Here is a 23,862-nt window from a genome sequence, read left to right as displayed (position 1 = left end):
AATGGTGTCCAAAACCATATAAAGTGTCATACTTTTATTCGTATAATTTAATATTGGATCTTATATATTTTAATTTAATAAACGATATTGGTTTAAATTACTATGTGGTGTGCTATACCTTAATCTTAAGTATATATTGCTCGCCGTGTGATAAGGAAACCCTTATAAAAAAAAGGCTATTTTATCCCATCTGTTCTTCTTTTTGTAACCTTCTCCTACTCTAAAGACAACAGTACGAGGTGAAGTTATGAGACAGTATATTTTCCATTTGAATCAAAAAGTCTACATAATTTAAGTAAAGCCTTATTAACATCTGCATTACTAGTTTTGACTTTTGATGGACCAAACTCTTATTTACAAGTGATGAAAATTATTTTCTGTTCTGTTTTTTTCTTCTGAAAATGAAAACCTGAATACTTCACAATAATGCCAAAGATGCTATGAATGATCTTTCACAAAACAAAGTGAATTCCTTTTTCTTGTTCTATCTGTATGACATCCGACGTGTTGGGATCACATACAAACGGGATATCACTGATTCCACCAAAGAAGAACCCGCCATACTCATCATCATCACTGCTGCAGCCACCCTGCAGCTGGTTCTTCGGCTCATCTCCATCTGTTTCGTACTCTGAGACATTTGAGTTCTTCTCCACCAATTCTCTAAACATCGAAGATTGAAGAAGGAGGCCAAGAGCAGAAGGAGAAGACTTGCTGCGAGTCATACTACTGCCAATTAGAGGGCTTTTGGTTTGGCAAACTAGTTGCTGTTTCGGTGGAGTTAGAGAGTACTTATTCAAGTAATCATTATTAGACTTCATGTAATCTTGATCTGTTGGTGTATTGTAGTTGGCTGTGGATTGGAGTGTTTGAGGTTCTGTTATAACCTCGGGTAAAGATTCACAACCGCTAACCGGGTTGGTGGCTGCTTCGGGCTTCAACCATCTTATGTAAGTGCTCAAATCGAAGTTTGTCACTGCATTGATTCCTCTGTACTCTATGGCTGCTATGTCATAAGCGCGAGCAGCTTCTTCTTGGGTACCTATGATCAGCAAGAGCTAAGGCACTTAACAAAATATTTCATATTAGATAGTATGATATACAGTATGAAGATTTGTACAACAACTTACTGTATGTGCCAAGATACAGGTACTTGTTTCCAAAAACTCTTCCTATTCTTGCTTCCCATCTACCATTATGATGGTGCCTGCATACAACAATTATCAAAAATATATTTGAGAATTTGTTTTATTATATGGTTGATACTATTTTAAATCCCGTGTTTTATAAAAGTTATCAATTTGACTTTCTGTTTTATTACATGGCAATTCAGACTTTGTATTTTTCAAAATTGTATAAAATAGTACCTGAGCAAAAACTAATTACATTTTTTGAATTTGTTCATAGAAGAATCTGACTTTAGCTTGGTTATATTAAAACAAATATCAAAATTGAGCTTAGAGTATTTTTTGTACTATTTTTGAAAATACAAGGTTTAATATGTCATTTAACAAAACAAAGTTTGATCGATAATTTTTACAAAACAGACAGTCCAAAATAATATTTATCATTTATTAAATAGCATCGAGTCGTGATAATCACCTTGCGACTCCCCTGTACTTGGATACACCTCTTGAAAAACCACTGCTCTTTCTGCAACACCAGAAAGAAGTAACTTTTTAGTAAGAAAAATGGCCAAAACTATTTGAGTTATTTGAGTAACAAGATAACCTTTATACAAACAAGTACCTTCTTAAAGTGGCTAAATACTCCTCTTTGGTCACAGTTACCATTATCTCAATCTCCTTCTCATAATCTGATATCTGTTAAAACAGTATCACCACCAACCAAAGATTTTTCATTAATTTACTATGTTCATAAATTTAGATAAGACATAATGAACATAAAAAATAAAAAACCATTTCCATACAGGGAAATTGGTGAAAGTAGATGTCCCCCAGTACTTAAGTGCAGCTAAATCATATGCTCTTGCTGCAGATTCTTCTTCATCATAAGCTCCTGAAGTATAAACAAGAACACTAAGTCTCATCAGGTCGGTCCTAAAGTATATAAGAATTAAAATAAAATTAAATTTTAAGGCCCTATATAAATTTCAGTAAATGTTTGGAATTGATCCTTTAATCTCTTTATTTGTCGTATTTTTTTATTATTTAATATTTTAATTTTTCACAATTTCGAGGGCTGGCCTTGAGTATCTGATAACAAAAAGCTCTGAACTTTCTACTGAAACATTAAATACTGTTTATTACTTACCAAGGTAAACTGTTGAGCCGAAGACATAACATCAAAGCATTGGGACAAAGATTTTCAACAAGTAAACAACACTAGTCAGTAAGCAATTGAGAGAATCAAATAGTTGAAGTAACAACAAAGAAAGTAAACTAAACCATATTATAAACACATCTTTACCTTGCTTTCCTTTCTTCTTCTGTGTTACATTCCAAGAGAGCTTATCCCACAAATGAGCTTCATACCGACCCGTCCATCTATGTCTACTAACACCCCGATATTTCGAGCTTCTTTTGACAGTAGTAGTGGTGGCAGGAGGAGCTTGATCATCAGCTTGAGTCCCCTGTTTGTTATCATCACAACTAATTACTTGATCGGTTGGAATATCTCTTTTTCGTCTCTTAACACACCTTAACGCGGCTTGAGCTTCACTGTCGGCGGCCATACTAACCCGACGCCTCCTAGTACTATTCTGATTATCCTCACTCTTTACCATCATCAGTTTCATGATTTGTTAAATTTAAGCCCCTTTTTCTGGTTTTTTTTTTTGGTGGTTAGGTTGCTTGACATGGTGACTAGTTTATATCTATGTATATATAATGCTGATTATAAGCAAGTACATACAAAATGATATAATGTTGCTTGTTTTGGCTTTGTATTATGTTATCGTTTAGTTGTTACAACTGTTTTTTTTGACTAAAATACAAGTGTGACGATTACTACAAGACAATGTAAGACAAATTTTTAATGTCCATAATATGTTTTTTAACCCCCAAATTCAACTTCAATACTTAACCTGATTTAATTCACTTTCATCTTATGGTTATAATAATGGGATATTATGTTCTTTTACATGGCCGGCCAATCATAATTAATCATTAATATATTTTGTGTTAATTAAGATTGATTAAATAGCTCTAACAAGTAATCTTTGGGGGCAATTCAGTCAATTATTACAAAGTCGGATTAACTCCTTCAAAGTCTAAAAACTTATGTATATGTACAACAATACAAGTTAAGCTACAAATATTAATATTATTATACCTTACTTTCACATGACATGACTAAACGCACAAAAATGTAACAATAGTGGAGAAATGTTGTGTTATACTGTTAGAGTTGTGGTATTGTTAACCTCTTATTATAATTTTTTTAGTTAGTTTTTGTGCTCGAAAATATATATTGGAATGTTTTTTTTTTTCATCATAGCGGTGTTCATTATACTCACAATATTATTTTTGTAAATTTTTTAAAAATTTCAAATAATTTACCATACCAAAAATAGATATAAAGTTTTTTGAACATAAGTGGTAAACTAAAGTATTTGAAACTTTGTTTCCGGTACTGTAAATTATTCGAAATTTTTCAAAAATTTACATAGATGTAACTATAATGAATACCATGAAATAAATTGAAAAAAAAATATTTTGACACGTGATTTCAGATGTAAATCGATTGACTAAAAAATTATAATAAAAGATTGTAATTAACACTCTTTTATACTGTTATTGTTGTAATTAATTCACTTTTCGTATATTTTCATTTAATAATTATTATAAACATTTTATAATTATTTAAAAAAAACGACATCTTATTATAGTATTAAATTATTAGTACCTCATAATAATAATAATAATAATAATAATAATAATAATAATAATATAACATGAACATGTATGTTTAATTAATTATAAATTATAGATTTTTTTTCGCAAAATATGCATGCAAGCATGAACTAATTTGTAAACAAAGCTTTATTTATCTGAATAAGCATTTAACATATACAGTCAGATAAATTAACACAATAAGTTTGACAATTGAAGTAAATGAGTTTCATATGCAAAGCCATCATCATGAATAAGATTTCTCCAGAAGCTACCTTTAGCATGTAATTTTGTTGGTATAAATATCTTTTGGACTTGAATATATATATAAAATATATATTAGTGAAAGTCATTGTTTGTATTAGGCTTGATGAGCGTAATTAATATATTGTATGTATATATATATATTAATATTATCTTAGTTTTCATCGTTGTATTAATTAGCCTATTCTATTTGTTAGAGTATAATAATCTATGTTCAAATTGTGAACATACGAGACGTCGACTTAGGAGTTGGAGTTTGGTTGCTATACGCACCTTTAATTAATCTTTATATATATACCACGTTATTTACTATAAACAGAATATTCTACTTTTACATGATAAATTATTATAAGGATTCTTACAAAAACACAAAAATATAGATTTACAGTTTTTTTCAATATTTTTATGAATTTGAAATTTTAAACTGTCAGGAAGTTCACATTAGCGATAGTTTTTAATCATCGTCTATTTTATCTGTTTTATGACGGTCGTATAGGCGACGGTTATAAAAACCGACGGGAATACTTTAAATGACTGTTTAAAAACGTTGAGAAAAACTATTTTTGTAGTAATGTTACTTTAGCATTAATATCAATGGATACTTTTTTACATTTTATTTATATATTAAATAAAATTTTTACGTAGTTTCAATCAAATTTAAAAGCTTTTCTTAACTTTTTAAGCTAATTTTACACCTAATGTAATGAGTTCAATAATAAAATATAATATTGACTCATTCTAAATCAAATTTAGTACATTAGTGTATTCTAATGATAAAAATAGTCTAGTCTAAGTATATTCTTACTTTAGTAATTCACATTTAGTATTTATATAATAATATATTTTTTTCTGATAAATATGTAATTTTTTTTTTTAATAGCACTATCCATTTTTACTAGTGATAAACAAAAGCAAGGTCAAATAATAAACTCAATTTTAATTTATACATTATTCAAATTTAACTTCAAAAAATCTTTAGTTTTTATGCTAAAGAAAATCTTTCTATAGTTAAGATATCAATTGATTAATAAAAGATTCCATATTGAGGATACTAGTTGTCCTTTGTGTGGTACCGGGGAAGAATCTATAGAGCACCTGTTCCTTTCCTGTGATGTGGCTTTCCACCTATGGCGAGTTTCTCCTTGGAGTATTTATCCTATTTGCAATACAGGCATCCGAGTTTGGGATTGGGTCAAGTTCATCTGGGATCTAAAGCGTAGAGGGGTTCAAGTAGAGGATGTTTTCTTATATGCCTCGATTCTTGTGGATACAGTTTGGAGGGTCCGGAATGAAAAAGTTCATAACAACTGCCCAGTGGATATGAAAAAATGTTTTGATAATATTTGTATTTCTTATGTTGATCTGCATGATTCTTTATTTCCTTGCCCTGTTTCTCATCCCAAGGAAGCTTGGTCTCCTCCCCCCAGGATTGGATCAAGTTGAATTGCGATGTGAAAGTGGGATTTGACAATATGTGTATTGCAGTGGTTGCCAGGAATCATCTTGGTAGTGTGATTAGAGTCCAAACAACAAGGGTAGATTTCTCTGATGCTCTTTGTGGAGAAGCTAAGGCCTGCTGTTTGGCTGTGACGGTTGCCTTGGAGATGGGTTGCAAGTTTGTAATTGTGGAGAATGACTCGAGAGTGGTGATCAATGCTATCAATGGAATTGAGTCTCGTTGGGCTCTTGATAACTACGTCTCATTTTGTTTGAAGTCTTCTTCCTCTTTTGTTTGTAATTTTTCCTTTATTAGTCGGACTGGAATTTTGCCGCTCACAATGTGGCTAGATGGGCATTTGCTCATCAAATGTTTGGAATTATTCCGATCTCTGCCTTACCGGAGAACCTTTTATGTAACGACCACGAGGTCTAACTTATTTATTTCAATAAAATTACGCTTATCTTAAAAAAAAAAAAAAGTTAATTATTATTCAGGAGTAATGTTTTTATTGAAAGTCAATACAAATAAATTTCGTTTTTTTTTTGTACCATGGTTGTTTTTAGGGTGGGGCCTTAGCCCAAAAATGCCTCATTTTTTATGGACTTTTACAAAAAATACTAGATTTTGAATAAAAATTTATAATTTTATTGTCACTCACAATTTTTTACAAAAATATCGTCCTCACATTTGGTGTAAAATATACCATCCTCACAGGTGTAAAATATAGTGAGAGGAGTAATCATTCATCTTATATATAACAATTTATTACCACACATTAGCAATGTGAGACAAACTTTAATATACTATCCTCACATTTGAACCTAGAAAGTGTGTATATCGAACGACTTTTAAAAGACAACAAAGTTGAAACGTGACATTTAAAAGAATCCCACAAGACCAAATCAAAAAATTTGTGAGCTAATTTCCTAAAGTGGAGAATTGCTAAAATGCACCGTCGATGCCTAGCACTCGCTTTGGTGTGATACTGTTATTAGTGTAATTATCGAGTCTTATATAATTTTAAAAAATAACTTTTAAAGAGTATTGTTAACTAATCATGAAGTGCCACCTATAAAAGATACTAAACACCACTAGTGCCATAAAGCAAAGCTGTAAAGTTAAACACCAAATTAGAAAGCAAATTTGAATGACCAATAACCAATGGCCCACCATAAGGATTTAACGCGATCCTAATTTTCTTATCCTGTATACGGTTGCATCCTATAGCTGCCCAATTCGCGCGCATTAGCTCTGGGGCGTAATGCGCACCCCCGCCTCTGTGGTCGGACCATATATAATAATTTACACCTTAAGCTTTTAGGGTTTTGTCTGAGAGAGAAAGACTCTCTTCTCTACTCGTTCGTTCTGTTTGGTTAATCGATTTGGAAGCCATGACTGACGGTCATCTCTTCAACAATATCTCCTTCGGAGGCCGAGGAGGCACTGTGAGTTCTTTTATTATTATTATTATTATTATTATTATTATTATTATTATTATTAGAATTTCTAATTTCTGGAATTTCGTTCAAAGGTTCATTTCTTTTCTCAGTGATGGTTCGAAACCCTAGTTTTGAAATACTGATTCAGTTTTGTCGTTCTATTTTGTTTCTTCGGAAAGTATGCCGGTCTTGATATTTTTCTGTAGAAATGAATTGGCATTTCGGGGAGTTCTAACGTTGGTTGCTTTTAGTCTTGCGTTAATAATTTGGCTTGGGGATTGAGATTGTCGCTGTTGAGTGAGTAGTTGTAATTGTGAATGTATGAATTGAAAAAAATGTGATTTTGGAAATTTTAATGGTTTACGAAATTTAAGTGGAGTCTATTTGATTGCTGCGAGTACAGATGAGGTGTATAGATTTTGTTTAGAACTCCGAACCCAAGCCTATTATTGGTGTAGTTTTCTGGTGCAATGTGTGTGTTTTGGGGTGTAGAGCTTTGGTTCTGTTTGTGTCATAGATTAAGGAGACGATAAAAACAGTTCTTATATTCTTTTTATAACTGAATTTTTCGCTTGCAGAATCCAGGCCAGCTGAAAATATATTCTGGGGGAATTTTGTGGAAGAAACAAGGTGGTGGTAAAGCTGTTGAAGTTGATAAAGCTGACATTGTGGGGGTAACATGGATGAAGGTCCCAAGAACAAATCAACTTGGTGTTCGGATCAAAGATGGGTTGTACTACAAGTTCACTGGATTTCGTGACCAGGTCAGAATTCATCGTATGTCTGGTTATCACCTAATTGCATTTGCTTATATATTTGGTGAATATTATGTGAAGATTTTTCTTTTCTCATTTGGGGTTGAATGCTATAATTTTTACTCTTCAATGTATGGCATCAAACACCCTATTAGGTTTTGGTCCTTTGTGTACGTTGAGGTTGCATAATATTAAAATGTTAATTCTTATCCACTGTATATCATGATTATCATTGGAAGCTTTAAATTATGCATTATTATAAAGTCTTTCTGAATTTGTAGTGTTGATGGAAAAGCGCGCTAGCCTAACCCTATTTGTTTTCGTCTATTGTAGGATGTCTCTAGTTTATCCACTTATTTTCAAAGTACTTGCGGACTTACTCCAGAGGAAAAGCAGCTTTCTGTAAGTGGCCGTAACTGGGGTGAAGTTGATTTAAATGGTTAGTAACTTTCTTTTATATTTAGATTTGTTGTCACAACTAATAGATTTATGATATTTTCTTTTCTTTTATTGTGTGTAAAAAACTGTAATTAGCAATGAAAAATTATTTTAAGGCAACACCTTTGCTATTCTAATGATTGTTAACATGAATATATTAGTTGGTTTGGCCTACACCAAATAAAGGTGCAGTGGTTAATGAAATGTATTGCTGAGTTTACATCATCAACTGCATTTGGGAATGAGAATTGCTGTTCCAATGCAAGTTTAAGGTCGTCTAGTGATGTTTCAGTCAAATGATTTTCCAAATTTCTAAAAAAATTCTATGGTTTTTCTTAAGTAACTCATTGCTAATTGTTGTGGTAGGAGTGGTAGTGATGCTTGTTGTTTTCTTAATATTTTTTTGGCAATTTCATAATAACTGTAGTGTGATATCAACGTCCGGTGATAAGACTTAATCTTAAATTTAAGAGCGGTTCTTCTATAATCTATTAGGAATTCACCACTTGAGGCCAGCTCAAGTGGGAGAGGGGGTTATTTTGGGGTGTGTTCGATCCCAACTTGTGTAACTCAAAAATGTATTTATTAGACGCTTCAATAAAAAAAAAATCTATTAGGAATTTCGTTTCTTCCATTCTTTTTTTTTTTCCCCTCAAGCCGTTTATTTATTTTTACAGAGAATATGCTGACTTTTCTGGTTGGTTCGAAACAAGCATTTGAGGTATCTTTGGCAGATGTCTCACAAACCCAACTTCAGGGAAAAAATGATGTTATCTTGGAGTTTCACGTGGATGATACAACAGGAGCAAATGAGGTTTGTTGCTTAGATGCTTAGATGTTATTTTGCAATCAATGCTTGTGTTAAGTCAACAAGTCCTTCTATCTTCAATTAAAATGGTGACGCAGTCACTAATTTTATTATTTTGCTTGCAATTGTCAATCTTCAATGATCACAGAAAGATTCGTTGATGGAGATTAGTTTTCACATACCTAATTCCAACACTCAATTTGTTGGTGATGAAAACCGCCCTCCTGCCCAGGTTAGATTGTGACTAGCTCACTATTTTTATGGTAGAATTGTTTTGACATTGATTATTTGATATTCAATTTCTTTCACTCAACTGGTTGACAGGTATTTCGTGACAAAATTATGTCAATGGCAGATGTTGGTGCTGGTGGTGAAGACGCTGTTGTTACATTTGAGGGTATTGCTATCCTCACACCTAGGTATATCTACTAAACTGAAAAGTAGAGATTTTTCTCGATACACATAGTAGCTGGCACACAAGCAAAAACTTTTGATTCAGAATTATATTTGATCAAGTTCTTGCTTTATGTAGGGGGCGCTACAGTGTGGAACTTCATCTGTCATTTCTGCGGTTGCAAGGGCAGGCAAATGACTTCAAAATTCAGTATAGCAGTGTTGTTCGCCTGTTTTTGCTTCCCAAGGTATTACTCTTCGTTTCAATAGCACGGGTTCTGCATGGATGCTGATTAAGATTTTTATGCGCATTTTCAAATTCTTCCTCCATTCTTGTTGTTTTTCTCTGGTAGCCTCTGCTCAATGCACCAGTCATCGTGATGTTAGTAATAACAGCAGGAACTTTTTCTTTCTGCAGTCCAACCAGCCATTTACATTTGTTGTTGTTACTCTTGATCCTCCAATTCGTAAAGGACAAACTTTGTATCCACATATTGTTTTGCAGGTAGTGTTTATTGCATTCTTTCCATTGTCATGATTATGCTAGATTTATTTATTTATTTATTTTACTTTTCTGTCATCTATAGTTCGAAACTGAAACTGTAGTTCAGAGCGACCTATCAATGAGCGAGGATCTCTTGAATACCAAATATAAGGACAAGTTGGAACCATCTTATAAGGTAGGTATTGGCTTATTATTGTTTTAATTTTAAATAAAAATACATGCCATGTGTTGCATATGTTTGTTTGGGTGAATTGAATAGATTGACATACCCACTTATTTTTTCCAAGTAAAATAAAGTTGTTTCAAATGTGACTAGCTTTTGACATTCATTATTGAATGAATAGGGACTCATCCATGAGGTATTCACCACAGTATTGCGTGGCTTATCTGGCGCTAAAGTTACAAAACCAGGAAAGTTCCGTAGTTGTCAAGATGGATATGCAGTTAAATCATCACTAAAAGCTGAAGATGGAGTCCTCTATCCCCTTGAGAAGAGCTTCTTTTTTCTACCTAAGCCTCCCACCCTTATTCTTCACGAGGAGGTACGCTTTTAAGGTTGTCTTTGTATATGATATAGGTATTGCTGATCTATTCTGTATGTACCAGAGATTAATTGGAGCTTAACTGGTTTGTGTTTCTAGATTGACTATGTGGAATTTGAAAGGCATGCTGCTGGTGGCTCAAATATGCATTACTTCGATCTTCTTATTAGACTTAAAACGGAGCAAGAACATCTTTTTCGAAACATTCAGAGGAATGAGTACCATAATCTTTTTGACTTCATGAGGTCAGTACACGAAGACATTACTTTGATAAAGACTATTTTGCTATTTTCAGTTTTAACTTTATCCAATGGCTATGATGCAGTGGAAAAGGTTTGAAGATCATGAATTTGGGAAATACAAGACCTACAGATGGTGTGGCATCTGTTCTTCAAGATGAGGATGATGATGCTGTCGATCCACATCTTGTTCGTGTTAAGAATGAAGCTGGCGATGATGAAAGTGATGAAGAGGTACGCTTATATTTATTTAAAATGAGGAAGTGTCACAATATCATTGCTGAAAAATGTAGTCGAGTTAGTTAGCTGGGCTATATCATTGAGGGCTTTTCCTAGTACTTAATGATCCAGGCTCAACTTGTTTCTACACATAAATGGTATACTTAATATGTTTTCTTTTTCCTGATTTGGATTGGATAAAAAAAAAGGTACAAGAAAGAAACTATATAAGTTGGTAGTAATATCAAAGAAAAGTAAAACTTAGTTTCAAGAGTTCAAAGTAATCATCATGTACATTTTCCCAAATTATGGGTGTGATGGTTGTGCTTGTTTTAATATCTGTCTCTCATCTTTTTTTTTATGCTCTCTGATTTAGTATAAAATTGCTTGTCTGTTAACCACTGTTGGGTATCCCTTGATGTGCTAATCCACTTAAATGTTCTGACACGGTGAACATTTACAGGATGAAGATTTTGTTGCCGAAAAGGATGATTCCGGTTCCCCGACTGATGATTCTGGGGAAGATGATTCTGATGCTAGTGTTAGTGGAGGGGAGAAAGAGGTATGGAATCTTTTCTTATTATTTTTGCACACTAAAAAAGTTCTCTTCAAAATCTTTGTTATTCTCAAATCAACTAAATGACCTTTTCAGAAGCCCGTAAAAAAGGATACAAAAAAAGAACCTTCATCTTCTAAGGCATCTTCTTCCAAGAAGAAATCTAAAGATGGAGATGAAGATGGGCCGAAGAAGAAAAAACAGAAGAAGAAAAAGGATCCAAATGCACCCAAAAGAGCATTGTCTGGCTTCATGTTCTTCTCACAAATGGAAAGGGAGGTGGGTTTGTTATCTAAATATCTGTCATTATCTTTTGTGTTTGTGTAGAGTATTGGATGCATATTCCTTCTGTCTCAACCATATGGTCCCGCATTGCAAATTTTGATGTACTTTGTCACTGGTCATGGGAACAAATTTTGGTCACTAACCATTATCTTTGCTGACTGCAGAATGTGAAGAAAACTAACCCCGGAATTTCCTTCACTGAAGTGGGAAGAGTTTTAGGAGATAAATGGAATAAGATGTCAGGTAATCATGCATTTTCAAATAGTTGATTTCCAGTGACCAATGAGTGACATCTTTTGGTTGTGGGCCAACACTGTTGTATGGCCCCCACCTAAACCAACGCAGTGGGAGTTTTGATTTGATGCTCCCAGTCGCTTTCTGGTCAATTATACACCATCTGATTACATTGTGGTCACATCATAACAAAATACCATTTTTTTTTCTTTTCTTATTATTCTCAGTGGAAGAGAAGGAACCCTATGAAGCCAAGGCTCGCCAAGATAAAAAACGCTACAAGGACGAAATTAGTGGATACAAGAACCCACAACCAATGAAGGTAGACTCAGGGAATGAATCAGACTCAGAATAGAATCCAACTCTTTACCTTTTTATCAAGTGATATATTCCAAATTGGGTCGGTCCCCCTTTTTGGGTTTAAACAATTGAATTAAATGTATCTACAGAACTATTTTGCGGTTAATATATGTATTAAAAAAGATCACTAAAAGCTAATTCCCTTTCTTCTTTTGCTTATGACCCATCTTTCTCCTACGAATTGTATTGTTCAAAGTTAAAAGCATCACAGGCTGTTTTGTCTGTTTAGTAATTTGGGCTTGAAGAAATTAAGTATGAATATATTTGCAGCTAATTATCAAATTTGTATTTTGTAGTTTAGATTGGGTGCTTGTTAATTCATTTGGCGCCTTTTGATCAATTTTTATTTACTTTAGGAAAGTAAAATTCGATTAACTAAGGAATAATTGTGTAACTGTTTTTTTTTTTCACTATAAAATAGTGAATTATTTATGATATTAAATGGTAATTACTTATGATTTTTTTTTTCTGCAAAATGGTTAATTATTATACTAGGAAAATAATAATTTTTAATACTTAATATTTAAAATGGAAAGCTTTTCAATTACATCCAATTTCAGTTATTTGCTTTCCAAACCTTTTCTAAATGAAAGGGAAAATTAATGTTTTTATGTGTTAAGCAAAGGTGAAATTGCAATTGCATAGGCAGTGATGCTAAGAATAGTGTGTTTCACGATTGCTAATAATTCAGACATTGCAATCTGTCCTGGGAATAATTATGGGTAGGAGTAGGACTAGTCTAGAAGCATATATTCCATTAATCCAAGGTCGATGCAAAATCTTTTTGGTGTGCCTCTTTTCCTCTCTTTTATAATAGCTGTTAATCTAGTTTGATTATTCTCTTCACCACTTATTAATAATATGCAAAAACATGAGTACATTGTATTATTATGAAGCTGCTACTTAAAACTGCTTCCCCAAAATCGATCACATTTGTATAAACTACAAGCTTGTTCGTACATTATATTCTAATGTACATCAGTACATTTTTATTTTTTTTATAATTGAACATCAATGAATTTTATCGATTACGTCTTGAAAATTTTGTGTAACCCAAATCTTGCCCCTCTTTCTTTGACTGATTAAAAAACATAAAAAAAAAAAATACAAAAATAGAAACAAAACACAAAAATAATTAAGTAAAAATTCATTTTCAACCTTTCACATACTCCTAAGCAAAAGCATTTTTAGAGCCACCTTCACCACTCGGCTGATCTTTTCTTTTGACATAGTTGTGCTTATTTTTTCTTAAAGATAGAAATTAAAAAGTGAATACTATATATTTTATATTTATGTATATATGTTTATATGTTCTAGCATTTCTTGCGGATTTTGCAGTTAAGGGCACCTGCAAAGCGTGTAAGCCTAGTGACAAAAGTACCAGGCTTGGCCTTGATCATGTCACGTCTGCCAAATGGCCTTTTCTTGCTGGGATTTCCTGATTGAACAAAGAAAGCTCCATTCATCATTAGATCTCCCTCAGATCTCCATGTCCATGATCTCCATTCCGATTCACTAGCATAGTCCCTCTTGGTCACCTATATTATTGTCATCATTACAAAATGTCTTAGAATGCGGTTTCACTTTGTTACCATGTTAGAATTGTAAGATCAATGTGAGACTCCCTAACAAAATGCATTATTCGCTTTGAACATACTAAAAGAAGTTTTGTTGTGTTTTGCTTACTTGTTTAGCAGCAGTGTTTGGAGGGGCTATGAATCGATTTCCTTGGCTAATAATGGTGGGATGTGAGCTTCCACCAATGGCGTACATAAGCCAATGAGTGTAGTCATTATTAACCACATGGAAGAAACCCCATCTGCACCTTGGCATCCTCTGTACAAGTCCTCTTCCAAAATGGTTGAAAGCCACTGTCACTTGCATAATCTTGTCACCTTCAAAGCTGTCACTAGCACCAAATAGCATCACCTGTGTTCATATCCAAATCATGCAAGAAGAAATCACATGTATTAAAATCTCCAACAAACACCAAATATTAGTAACAATAATAATAACTCAAGTTGTGAAAAAAGAGAAGTAATTAATTACATCATTGTGATGAGTGAAATGGCAATTGGAAATGGTTATGGCTGTAGAGCCTTGGATGACATCAATTAAACCATCTTGACAACGGTACATTGAAATGTGATCAAGCCAAATATTGGTCGATCCAAAGATTGAAATCCCATCTCCATCAGCAACCGTACGGAGTCCAATATGATCCACAGAGTCTCTAATCAGACCACCATTACTTGACACAATGTCATGTATCCGAAGCCCATGGATGATCACATTTTGAGCGAATTGAATTGTAATTCCAGCCCCATAAGCAATGTGTACATTGGCTCCACGACCGTCTATGGTCTTGTCACTCGTTATTAGAAGCTCTTGAGACAGCCTGATGATCATGCTGCGCGCGAAAAAGATCCATAGCGGCTTCTTTTGGATCACAGCGTGGCGAAGAGTCCCGGGTTTTGGACTCTGAACATCATTGTCTGAGGGGTCAGTGACAATGTAGTATGACCCCCTCTTACCTCCTGTGGTTTTCCTACCAAAACCAAGAACACATTTAGCCAAGCGTTTTCGGTTATTGGCCCAATGCTTCTTGCAACGCCAGCACCTGTCGATGGGGTTTGTAGCCAAACAAGGACCAAAGTACTTCTTCAATTCCCTTCTTGTACTGTTGGACCCCTCTGTCAACCTGCCAATTTATTCACACAAAAACACCTTAACATAACACTTTTAAAACATAACATAACACTTTTAAAACATAACATAACACTAACTTGTTAACTTCATAGTTCAAATTTTCAGTAACTTGTTCTGGGTTAGGTTCATAGGCTTCAAGGGCAGCTTTCTTTGATTCTTCAGCTCGTTTCTGCCATTCCTCGTCGTAACCGCCTATATGGGCTAGCAGGGTTGGGATCAGAACCAAAAACGAAATGAGAAAAATGAAGCCAAGTTTTGTAGTTGCTGATACCATATTTTCTGTTGTTGGTATCAATCTGTTAGTTTTTTTTTTTAATTAAAATGTTATTGTGGCCAAGGTCCTGTTATCAAGTTTGGCCTTGCCAGACCGGACCGATTAGACCAACTTAAAAGAATTTGATTTTACTCACAACATGGTAATGTTGTCACGGTCTTAAGGCTAGGCAAGAGAATGTTAGAGACCGGTTGTTAAATAGGTAAACGGATCAAGTTTTTAGTGATACTAAAATTATCAATAATGATTTTCGTAAAAAGTGGGGAACCATTCTCTTAAAATGGATTGACAGTTTTGAAACATTTTTGTTACAAAATGTGTGGAAATGCTTCAAACTTAGTTAGAGCAATGAGATTATTAGATCATTGGTCTAGAAGTGTACACATAATTTTCATTTAATGATTTTTTTTTATTATTGGTAATAATAAAAAAAGCAAGTCAAATTTTCTTCCTCTTCGGTTTTTGTACATAATAAAAGGGGAAACTCCATAAAGAAAAGGTGGAAGGTTTTAGAGTCACTACTATTTTTAAAATTTTAAGAGAATATAAATTTGGAAATTAATGCACTCTCTTGAAAGGGTGTATTCATGCATCCATATTTGTTTCGGTATTTGAAAAAAATATTGAGAATTTTTTTTTTCCATTGTCGTGTACTTTGTAGTTATTTAAGACATTCAGTAAAATATTGAGAAATTTAGAAAAATTTAACACGCCAAGAATGAAATTCACTTCAAACAGTCTGTTACACACGTGATTTTTTTATTTTATACGTGTATAAAGTAGATTATTTGAACACTGTGCTTTATTGTAAATTAAACTAAATTTCTCAAATTTTCGCAGAATGTCTTAAATAACTATAACGTACACGACAATAAAAAAAATTAGATTAATTTTTTTTTTAAATACCGAAACAGATAGAAGGTACATCAATATTCTTTTTTAAGAGAGTTCATTGTAAAATCATTCTATAAATTTATACTACATACATATTTATTTGTTTAAAATAAACATAAATGGAACTTCTTACCTATCACTAGTGTATTGCCATGCACTTTTCAGCACTTTAAGTAGTTTTGATATCAATTTTATAATATGAGGGTATACATTATAATGTAATATTGACAACCTCCTAAATCTCTAAGAATAATTATAACTAAAACATAGATATAACATAGATGGTCACATACATAAATTTTATATTAAAACTAGAATAAGTGCTCCCTCTGTAGGTGACTATCAAAGAATTTCTATGAGAATATAAAAGAAAATTAAAGGAAGCCATGGCCACCACCCCTCTAATCCCCTAGCTCTATCATGGTCTTAGTAAACAAAGGATCTATTTTATATTTTTGAATAATATTGCAGCTTTAAACAGGAAAAAGAAAAAAGGAGTTGAGATACAACTGTTGAGAGAACATTTAGAAGAATGAGAGATTAGAAAAAGATATTGCTTATGCACAGTCAATCTTGAAATTTAGTGAGTCACAGGAATAAAAATATTTTTAAGTCTTTATTTGTAAAAATAGTGCTAATTTTTAAAATCTGTAAATAAATATGTACTTTTAAAAGAATTTTTTTTTTTGAACCCTTGAACTAAGTGGACTCTAGACACAAGCGTAGTCCGCCTATAAATAAATTAAGGAGAGATATGGTTGAAGCAACATGGAAGAGCTAATTAGCTAGTCCTTTTGTTGTTGGGTTCTTCAATGTGTAATAAAATGGTTCTTTATTCTCTATAAGCAAATATGTTAGTATGATGATAGTACTCTTATTATGACCTTATCTAATATATCTAGCCTCATAAGTCACATCTTAGACATACCAAAAGATTAGAAAATCATGGAATGTTAAGTGAAGTGAAGCTAAGGGTATCTTATCTCCAATGGTAAAACCAAAAATTGATGTTAAACCAACACTAAAAGAGTATAATTTTGCAATAAATTATTTTTTTTTTCAACCACAACATTAAAAATTACACTAAAAAGTGTATTCTTTATTATTATATTATTTATTCATTATTTCACTTTATAATATATAAGGGTAAATACTATTTTAGACTCTGTATTTTGCAAAAATTATTAATTAAACCATCTATTTTATTAAATGAAAAAATAGACTATTTATTTCTCAATATAATATAAATAGGGTCTTGAACTTAATTTTTGATAATTTTTTTTTCATGTAACCAACTTGAAAACAATTCCTAACACAGACAGATGCAGAAAATATAATTAGTTTTGTCATAACACTTTTAGATTGAGTTATTGTTAAGTTTTATTTTGATAAAAAAAATCAATTCATGTATCTATTTGTACCATTTTAAAAAAATATAGGATTTTTTGTCATTTAATAAAACAAATGATCCAATCAATAACTTTTATAAAACAGAAGGTTCGAAATAATGTTTTACCCTATATAAATACAACATTTTTATTATATAGACATTATTTAAATATTAAAAGCCAAATAAATTTTTTGCCGTGGTTTAAGTGTACCACTAATATTAATTGTACATTGTAGATAATTTATATATGACATTATATTTGCAGTGTGATTGGAATAGTTTTAGTGTCAAACCTCAACATATTTAGGTTTGTTTAGCCTAAACACCTTCTTTTCTAATTTGTTATATGTACACACAACTAATTGTTAAAAGGCTATAAATAATTAAATAGAGAAAAAAAACAAAAGGGTTTTCAAAGCAAAAGAAGTTGGTTTTAGTGATTACTTGAGATGGAGTAGGAACATATAGCTTTAATACTAATACTAGCTAGCCCTACTTTCTGTCAACTCATGAGAAAGCATACTATATAACAACATTCGTTTCTTCATTTGATCACAGAATACAACAGTTTCTACTCTTTTATATGCTTGTCAAACTATTCCTTTTAATTATTATACTTTTGCCAAAACTATTCTTTGAATCATAACAATGATATCACTTGATATAAGATTTTCCATGTATACTATTACTAGCTAACACTATCATGTCACATGTTTGTTAAAACTAAACTACTTTTATTCATTCTTTTCCTTAATTAAATTACTTATTCTTTTTTTTTTTTGAACATGTGAAGCTTTGAATATTGCATAATAAGGACTACCAAGAACCAAAACATGGCAAAAATCAACACTTGTAAAACTTGGAAAAGGGTTTGAACCTTTTTTCATTACATGTGTTCATTGAATTTTCCACCTAAATTTTAAGGAGTTGCAACTAGATACTTTTGAGTTAGTTATTTATGGTGAAACTCTTTTATGCTTTGATTTTTTTTTTTTTTTTACTTAATCTCTTTATTTTGTTGAAGAAGAAAGAGACATGTTTAGGTTTCCAAATTTCACAGTCTAAAAAGCAAATTCCCTATAACACTTATTCTGACACTTTTGACCTTAATTGGCAAAAAATTCTTCCCTTAACAACACTGTTACAAAATACAAACTCATCAAATCACTTACTTCCTTTGCAATTTTCTTCTTTATTCTTCCTTCCCACTATTGGAAACCACATATATAAAATTATTATTTTTTAAAAAATAAAAATTTTATTAGATTTACTGACTTTGAAAATTACTTTAGTTTCTGGTTTATCTGTTATTATTATTATTATTATTATTAAACATGTAATAGCAAAATTAAATGTGAAATTTTTGGAGAAATATAAAACAGCTTCTACTTACAGAAAAAGGAAAATAGTTCTTAACAGTAATAATAACAAAGATAATTAGCGACAAAATTCTATTATGTTTTGATTTTATATATTTAATCTTTTTTTTTTTTTTGTAATATCCCTTAATTTTATTTTTATTTGTAAATTTCAAGCGTCACTTAAATATCAATTAGATTGTTACCGTGTACACCTTAAGTATATGTGACATAATTTTATTAACTTCGAAATTTTAGTATCGCGTGTACACAGTAATAATTCCAATTAATATTTAACGATGGAATTTAATTAACGGATCAAATTTACAAATAAAAGCAGAACTAAAAAAATATTCCCACAAAAAATAAAAAAATTAAGTGTATAAAAATTAAATATAAGAAAGTTTTACCCTCAATTAACTTAATAATAATTATTGAAAAGAAAAGAGCCTAGAAAAGGTTTTAGACTTACCATATCAGCCTACATAGCCTTCCTTTCTCTAAAGAACATAGCCACAAGAAAACTCAGAATCTAACTTTAAGACTTATGATGACAATAATACCCTGACTTTTTTCTGATTAATATCTCAAATTTTGTTCTAGTTGTAATCTAACTATATATCTCCCATTCATAGATACCTAACCATTACAACAACAGAGAGCCAAAATACACAAACAAAAAAGCAAACTAAATATTATTATTACATTACCATACCAAGTAGGCAACATGGATGGAAATCAGAATATTTTAACATAGTTACAAATTGTACCCTCACACAAACAATCACAACTTATTATGTTCATTTTTTTGAAGAATCTTCTAATAAAAACCCCACCCCATTTTCCCACTTAACACTTTTCTTCTTTCTTTCTTCTTCTTCTTCTTCTGAAGTTTCAAAGAAGACCATGATTTCTTTAGTTGATGTTTATCATGTTGTTACAGCAACTGTACCTTTATATGTTGCTATGATTTTAGCTTATGTATCTGTTAGATGGTGGAAGCTTTTTACACCAGAACAATGTTCTGGGATTAACAAGTTTGTGGCAAAATTCTCTATCCCTTTATTATCTTTTCAAATTTTATCTGAGAATAATCCTTACAAGATGAACCTAAAGCTTATTCTCTCAGACTTTGTTCAAAAACTACTTGCTTTTCTAGTATTAACAGTTGTGACTAGAGTTAGGTCCAAAGGTGGGTTGAATTTTATTATTACAGGTCTCTCTGTATCCATTCTTCCTAATACATTGATCCTTGGAATTCCTCTGTTGAAAGCCATGTATGGTGATGAGGCTGCTAAGATGCTTGCTCAAATAGTCGCCTTACAAAGCTTGATTTGGTACAATTTGTTACTGTTTATGTATGAGTTCAATGCTGCTAAGTCAGCTGCTTCTGTCTCCCCATCATTAGAAGCCACAGGTAATCAACAGATTTTTCGGGTTGTTTTGTTTTGTTTTGTTTTTTCGGGTTTGATTCATATTTTTTTAATGCCAATCAAGGTTGTTGTTTTTTTTTGGTGTTGTAAGAAGAAGAGTTAGAAAACCCGCAAGAGTTACAACAACCGAAGGAAGAAGTTGAGGACGGAATAAGCAGAACAAGTACTGTGCCATTGAAAATCAAAACCGGAGTTATTCTCTTAACTGTTGGAAAGAAACTCATGGAAAATCCTAACACTCATGCTACTGCTATTGGTCTTGTTTGGGCATGTATTAAATACAAGTATGATAGCTTCAAAGCTTGTTATTCTAACATATATTCTTGTTTTAAGCAGTTACAGTTAATTTAGTTGAGAAAATAATAAGTTTAAATTTGTTGTAGATGGAAAGTTGACTTGCCAGAAATAGCTGGGCAATCAATTAAAATATTGGCTGATGGAGGACTTGGTATGGCAATGTTCAGCTTAGGTATGTAGCTTAACATGTCTTAGAATTTGAAAGACCAAATAACAACTTTATTATTTGATACTTATATGTGATTTTTTTGATACTTATATGTGATTTTAATAGGTCTATTCATGGCTTCAAGACCTAGCATAATAGCATGTGGGACCAGAATGGCTATTATATCCATGGGATTTAAATTCATTGGAGGACCTTTCTTAATGGCTGCTGCTTCTCTTGCCATTGGATTAAGGCATACTCAACTCAGAGTAGCCATTGTTCAGGTAAACACATAATAATATTACTTGGTACATGAAATGTGATACGAGCATTGCTATTTGGCATTTAAGGTGGCCAACACCATACTAGTATTTAGGGCCGGTTCTAAAATATAATGGGTTATCGGGAAAAAATATTTTTGAGTTCTTATTTAGAAAAAAATGGTATTTTTCAAAATTAGTAAAAAAAATATGTAATTTTAAAAGGAAATTTTTTTTGGGCCCTAAGCTAGTTGAACTCTAGGCACAAGCTTACTCCGTTTATGTTCAGGACCGAACTTGGTAGTACCTTATGACTGATTAGCAGTTTTTCATATTATTTGTTAAATTAAATTACGTGGGACATAATAACATTATATCATTTCTTGTGGTGCTTGACCTATATATTGACCTATATTTCTGAATGTGATGCATACTCCATTGAGTCTTATTAGTGTGTTTTTTTTTTTGGTACTGTACATACAGGCTGCTCTTCCTCAAGGAATTGTTCCTTTTGTATTTGCCAAGGAGTATAATGTACATCCTGATATTTTAAGTACTGGGTATCAATTCTATTCAACCCCCTTTTCTCTTTTTTGATTTCTTTTGTGTGTTTTCAGAATAATAATCCTAATTCAAATATCTCTCTAAAAGAGTTCTGAAATGTTGGATTTGTTTTTTGAAAATTTCAGGGTAATTTTTGGCATGCTTGTTGCCTTGCCTATAGCATTGATGTACTTCTTCTTGTTAGCACTCTAAAATAGTGACAAGTGTAACAAAAGTAGAGCTAGAAAATCTCTGCAAAAAAATTGTTGCAGATGATTGGAAGTGAGTGGGAAGAGTGTCCTCATTCAATTTATTCAATTGTTTTGAGAATGTAATATGACTTGATTTGCTCATGAGAAGATACAGCCCAAAATTGTATTATAATCAACTGATGAGAAGATAGTTAATATACATTAATGAATAGTGAGATAACTGTTAGTTACAAGCAATCCAAAATATATGATTAGATTATTTTTTGGTTTATTATAAAAAGTAAGAAAGTGGTCAAAGTGTTCATTCAATGGAAATCTAAGATACCTTGCACACTGAGGTTTTTTATTTTTTATTTTTTAATTATGGACTTTTATTTAGAGAAAACTAAATTAGTAGCCACAAAAAGGACTACTTCCCTTAACAAACTAGAGTTTTTGACTTTTGCCTCTCTAGCCCAACGTGCAAATTCTACGATCGAGGAACAAAAGACACAACAACTTCCTTAAGTGACTTACAGAGGTTCAAACAAAAAGAAAACAAAGGATAAATGCTCCAACCAAACAGTAATGAACCAACCGCAAAAGCAGTAGCAGCTGACTTCGAGTCAGTTTCTATTCGAACTTTTGACACCTCTTTCTCCAAAGCCATCTGCAAAGCCAAAGCAATACCACAAAGCCCACCTTTAAGTACATTGTAGATAGAGGAGAACCCCACAACGACCCAAGAGTCCTTAAAGACCTGTTCATGCTTGTGAAAAATAGCAAAGCCTGCTTCTTTGTCAACAACAGAAGCATCAATTTTACAACACCAAAAATCCTCCTCAGGATGAATGTCAAGCTCCTGCAGCTTAGCATCAAACACATCCAATTGTTCAAACCATAGCCAGTTACTCAAGAAATCTACAGCTCTCGAGAGACAATCTTTGTACAATGTCTGCGCTTGAAAATTAACTCATTGCGCCATTTCCACAAAGTCTCACACTACAGTTTGATAAACTTAGGAAGGGATATGGAATTAGAAGTAGAAATAGAGTTACTATTATTTATTTTACTTTCTATCTATTATAAATTCAATGTGAAATTTACTAACCATTCATTTTGTATTGCAATACAAATAAAGATCTATTAGTTAGCTTGCTCTGCATGTTTTAATATTGATTGTATTATTAATGGAGACAATTAAATTCTTCTTTATAATATTTCTTATAATTAAATTATTTTGAATACTGCATATAAAAGTCTTCTAAGAATGCCAATTTAATTAAAGAGTAAATCACACTATTGGCATTAACAGGAAATACTTAATTTATAAATGTTATTGCCTATAAATAAAATCCGTTTTTAGATTTAGAAACTTTGTAATTGATGTAAATAGTATTTTAAGAGTTGAAGGTTCGTTATGTAACGGAAAAAATGTAATATAAATTTTACAAATCATATATATATAAATAATGGGGGACAATTTTTTTTAGATTAAATTGATTAATCCCATCAAATAAAGTATTTACTCAATTACTAAAATTATATTAAATTATTATTATTATTAAATAAATCTTTTATTTGAAAAAGTAATAAATTTCGGATTGTGTAAACCAGTATTGAACACTAAGATTGATTCTTTAAATTTGTACGTACAAAGATGAATGTTACACAAAGAATAACAAATAAAGTTTTACAATGTATAATCTTTCAAATCTTTATATATCTAAAATTTCATATAAAAGAAACAAGATATTATGAAGAATAAATTCCACAAAAGATATATCCAACTCAACAAAATGCTCAATATTTCTCTTCACTATATAAAATTATATATATTGTTTTAAAGATCTCCTTAAAAGTGGAAGTTAGTAAAAAGAAACAGGCGTAGTAAAATAACCGATTTTGTTACCGACGCTACTATCTTCATTTCGACATTGGTGCAATACTACTATGAAGGTAGACATTATTACAAGGAGGTGCTAGATAATACGAGATGAGGGTGACACTATCTACACTAATGGCTAGGAATG

General features: G+C 31.8%; 4 protein-coding genes across 5 annotated transcripts; 2 read left to right on the top strand and 2 right to left on the bottom strand.

Annotated features, from left to right (window-relative positions):
* Positions 1 to 237: 237 nt before the first annotated feature.
* LOC115699238 (AP2-like ethylene-responsive transcription factor At1g16060) lies at positions 238 to 2,792 on the bottom strand. Its single transcript, XM_030626533.2, has 7 exons — positions 2,431 to 2,792; positions 2,275 to 2,283; positions 1,931 to 2,019; positions 1,750 to 1,823; positions 1,603 to 1,653; positions 1,131 to 1,207; positions 238 to 1,042 (listed from the first exon to the last, which is right to left on the bottom strand). Exons 1-7 carry the CDS (start codon positions 2,756 to 2,758, stop codon positions 453 to 455), a joined length of 1,218 nt encoding a protein of 405 aa, XP_030482393.2. The 5' UTR covers positions 2,759 to 2,792; the 3' UTR covers positions 238 to 452.
* A 3,938-nt stretch (positions 2,793 to 6,730) lies between these two features.
* Positions 6,731 to 12,632, top strand: LOC115698505 (FACT complex subunit SSRP1). The gene is made up of 16 exons (XM_030625583.2): positions 6,731 to 7,004; positions 7,577 to 7,762; positions 8,087 to 8,192; positions 8,869 to 9,005; positions 9,148 to 9,231; positions 9,324 to 9,418; positions 9,532 to 9,640; positions 9,811 to 9,897; positions 9,980 to 10,072; positions 10,242 to 10,439; positions 10,539 to 10,684; positions 10,765 to 10,912; positions 11,361 to 11,459; positions 11,550 to 11,732; positions 11,903 to 11,981; positions 12,200 to 12,632. Exons 1-16 carry the CDS (start codon positions 6,951 to 6,953, stop codon positions 12,325 to 12,327), a joined length of 1,932 nt encoding a protein of 643 aa, XP_030481443.1. The 5' UTR covers positions 6,731 to 6,950; the 3' UTR covers positions 12,328 to 12,632.
* An 832-nt stretch (positions 12,633 to 13,464) lies between these two features.
* On the bottom strand, positions 13,465 to 15,641 carry LOC115698520 (pectate lyase). The gene is made up of 4 exons (XM_030625602.2): positions 15,119 to 15,641; positions 14,382 to 15,033; positions 14,019 to 14,261; positions 13,465 to 13,870 (listed from the first exon to the last, which is right to left on the bottom strand). Exons 1-4 carry the CDS (start codon positions 15,313 to 15,315, stop codon positions 13,646 to 13,648), a joined length of 1,317 nt encoding a protein of 438 aa, XP_030481462.1. The 5' UTR covers positions 15,316 to 15,641; the 3' UTR covers positions 13,465 to 13,645.
* A 3,933-nt stretch (positions 15,642 to 19,574) lies between these two features.
* On the top strand, positions 19,575 to 22,156 carry LOC115698524 (auxin efflux carrier component 8). Of its 2 annotated transcripts, none has more exons than XM_030625608.2 (6): positions 19,575 to 20,374; positions 20,482 to 20,674; positions 20,774 to 20,859; positions 20,962 to 21,119; positions 21,579 to 21,655; positions 21,785 to 22,156. In XM_030625608.2, exons 1-6 carry the CDS (start codon positions 19,864 to 19,866, stop codon positions 21,849 to 21,851), a joined length of 1,092 nt encoding a protein of 363 aa, XP_030481468.1. In that variant the 5' UTR covers positions 19,575 to 19,863; the 3' UTR covers positions 21,852 to 22,156. The 2 variants fall into 2 exon arrangements, with proteins under 2 accessions (XP_030481468.1, XP_030481469.1); XM_030625609.2 differs by having other exon boundaries at positions 19,576 to 20,374; positions 20,485 to 20,674.
* Positions 22,157 to 23,862: the final 1,706 nt, after the last annotated feature.

Source organism: Cannabis sativa, chromosome 8 (assembly GCF_029168945.1).
Source record: "Cannabis sativa cultivar Pink pepper isolate KNU-18-1 chromosome 8, ASM2916894v1, whole genome shotgun sequence".
Taxonomy (NCBI): domain Eukaryota; kingdom Viridiplantae; phylum Streptophyta; class Magnoliopsida; order Rosales; family Cannabaceae; genus Cannabis; species Cannabis sativa.
This window is presented reverse-complemented; position numbering and strand designations above follow the sequence as displayed.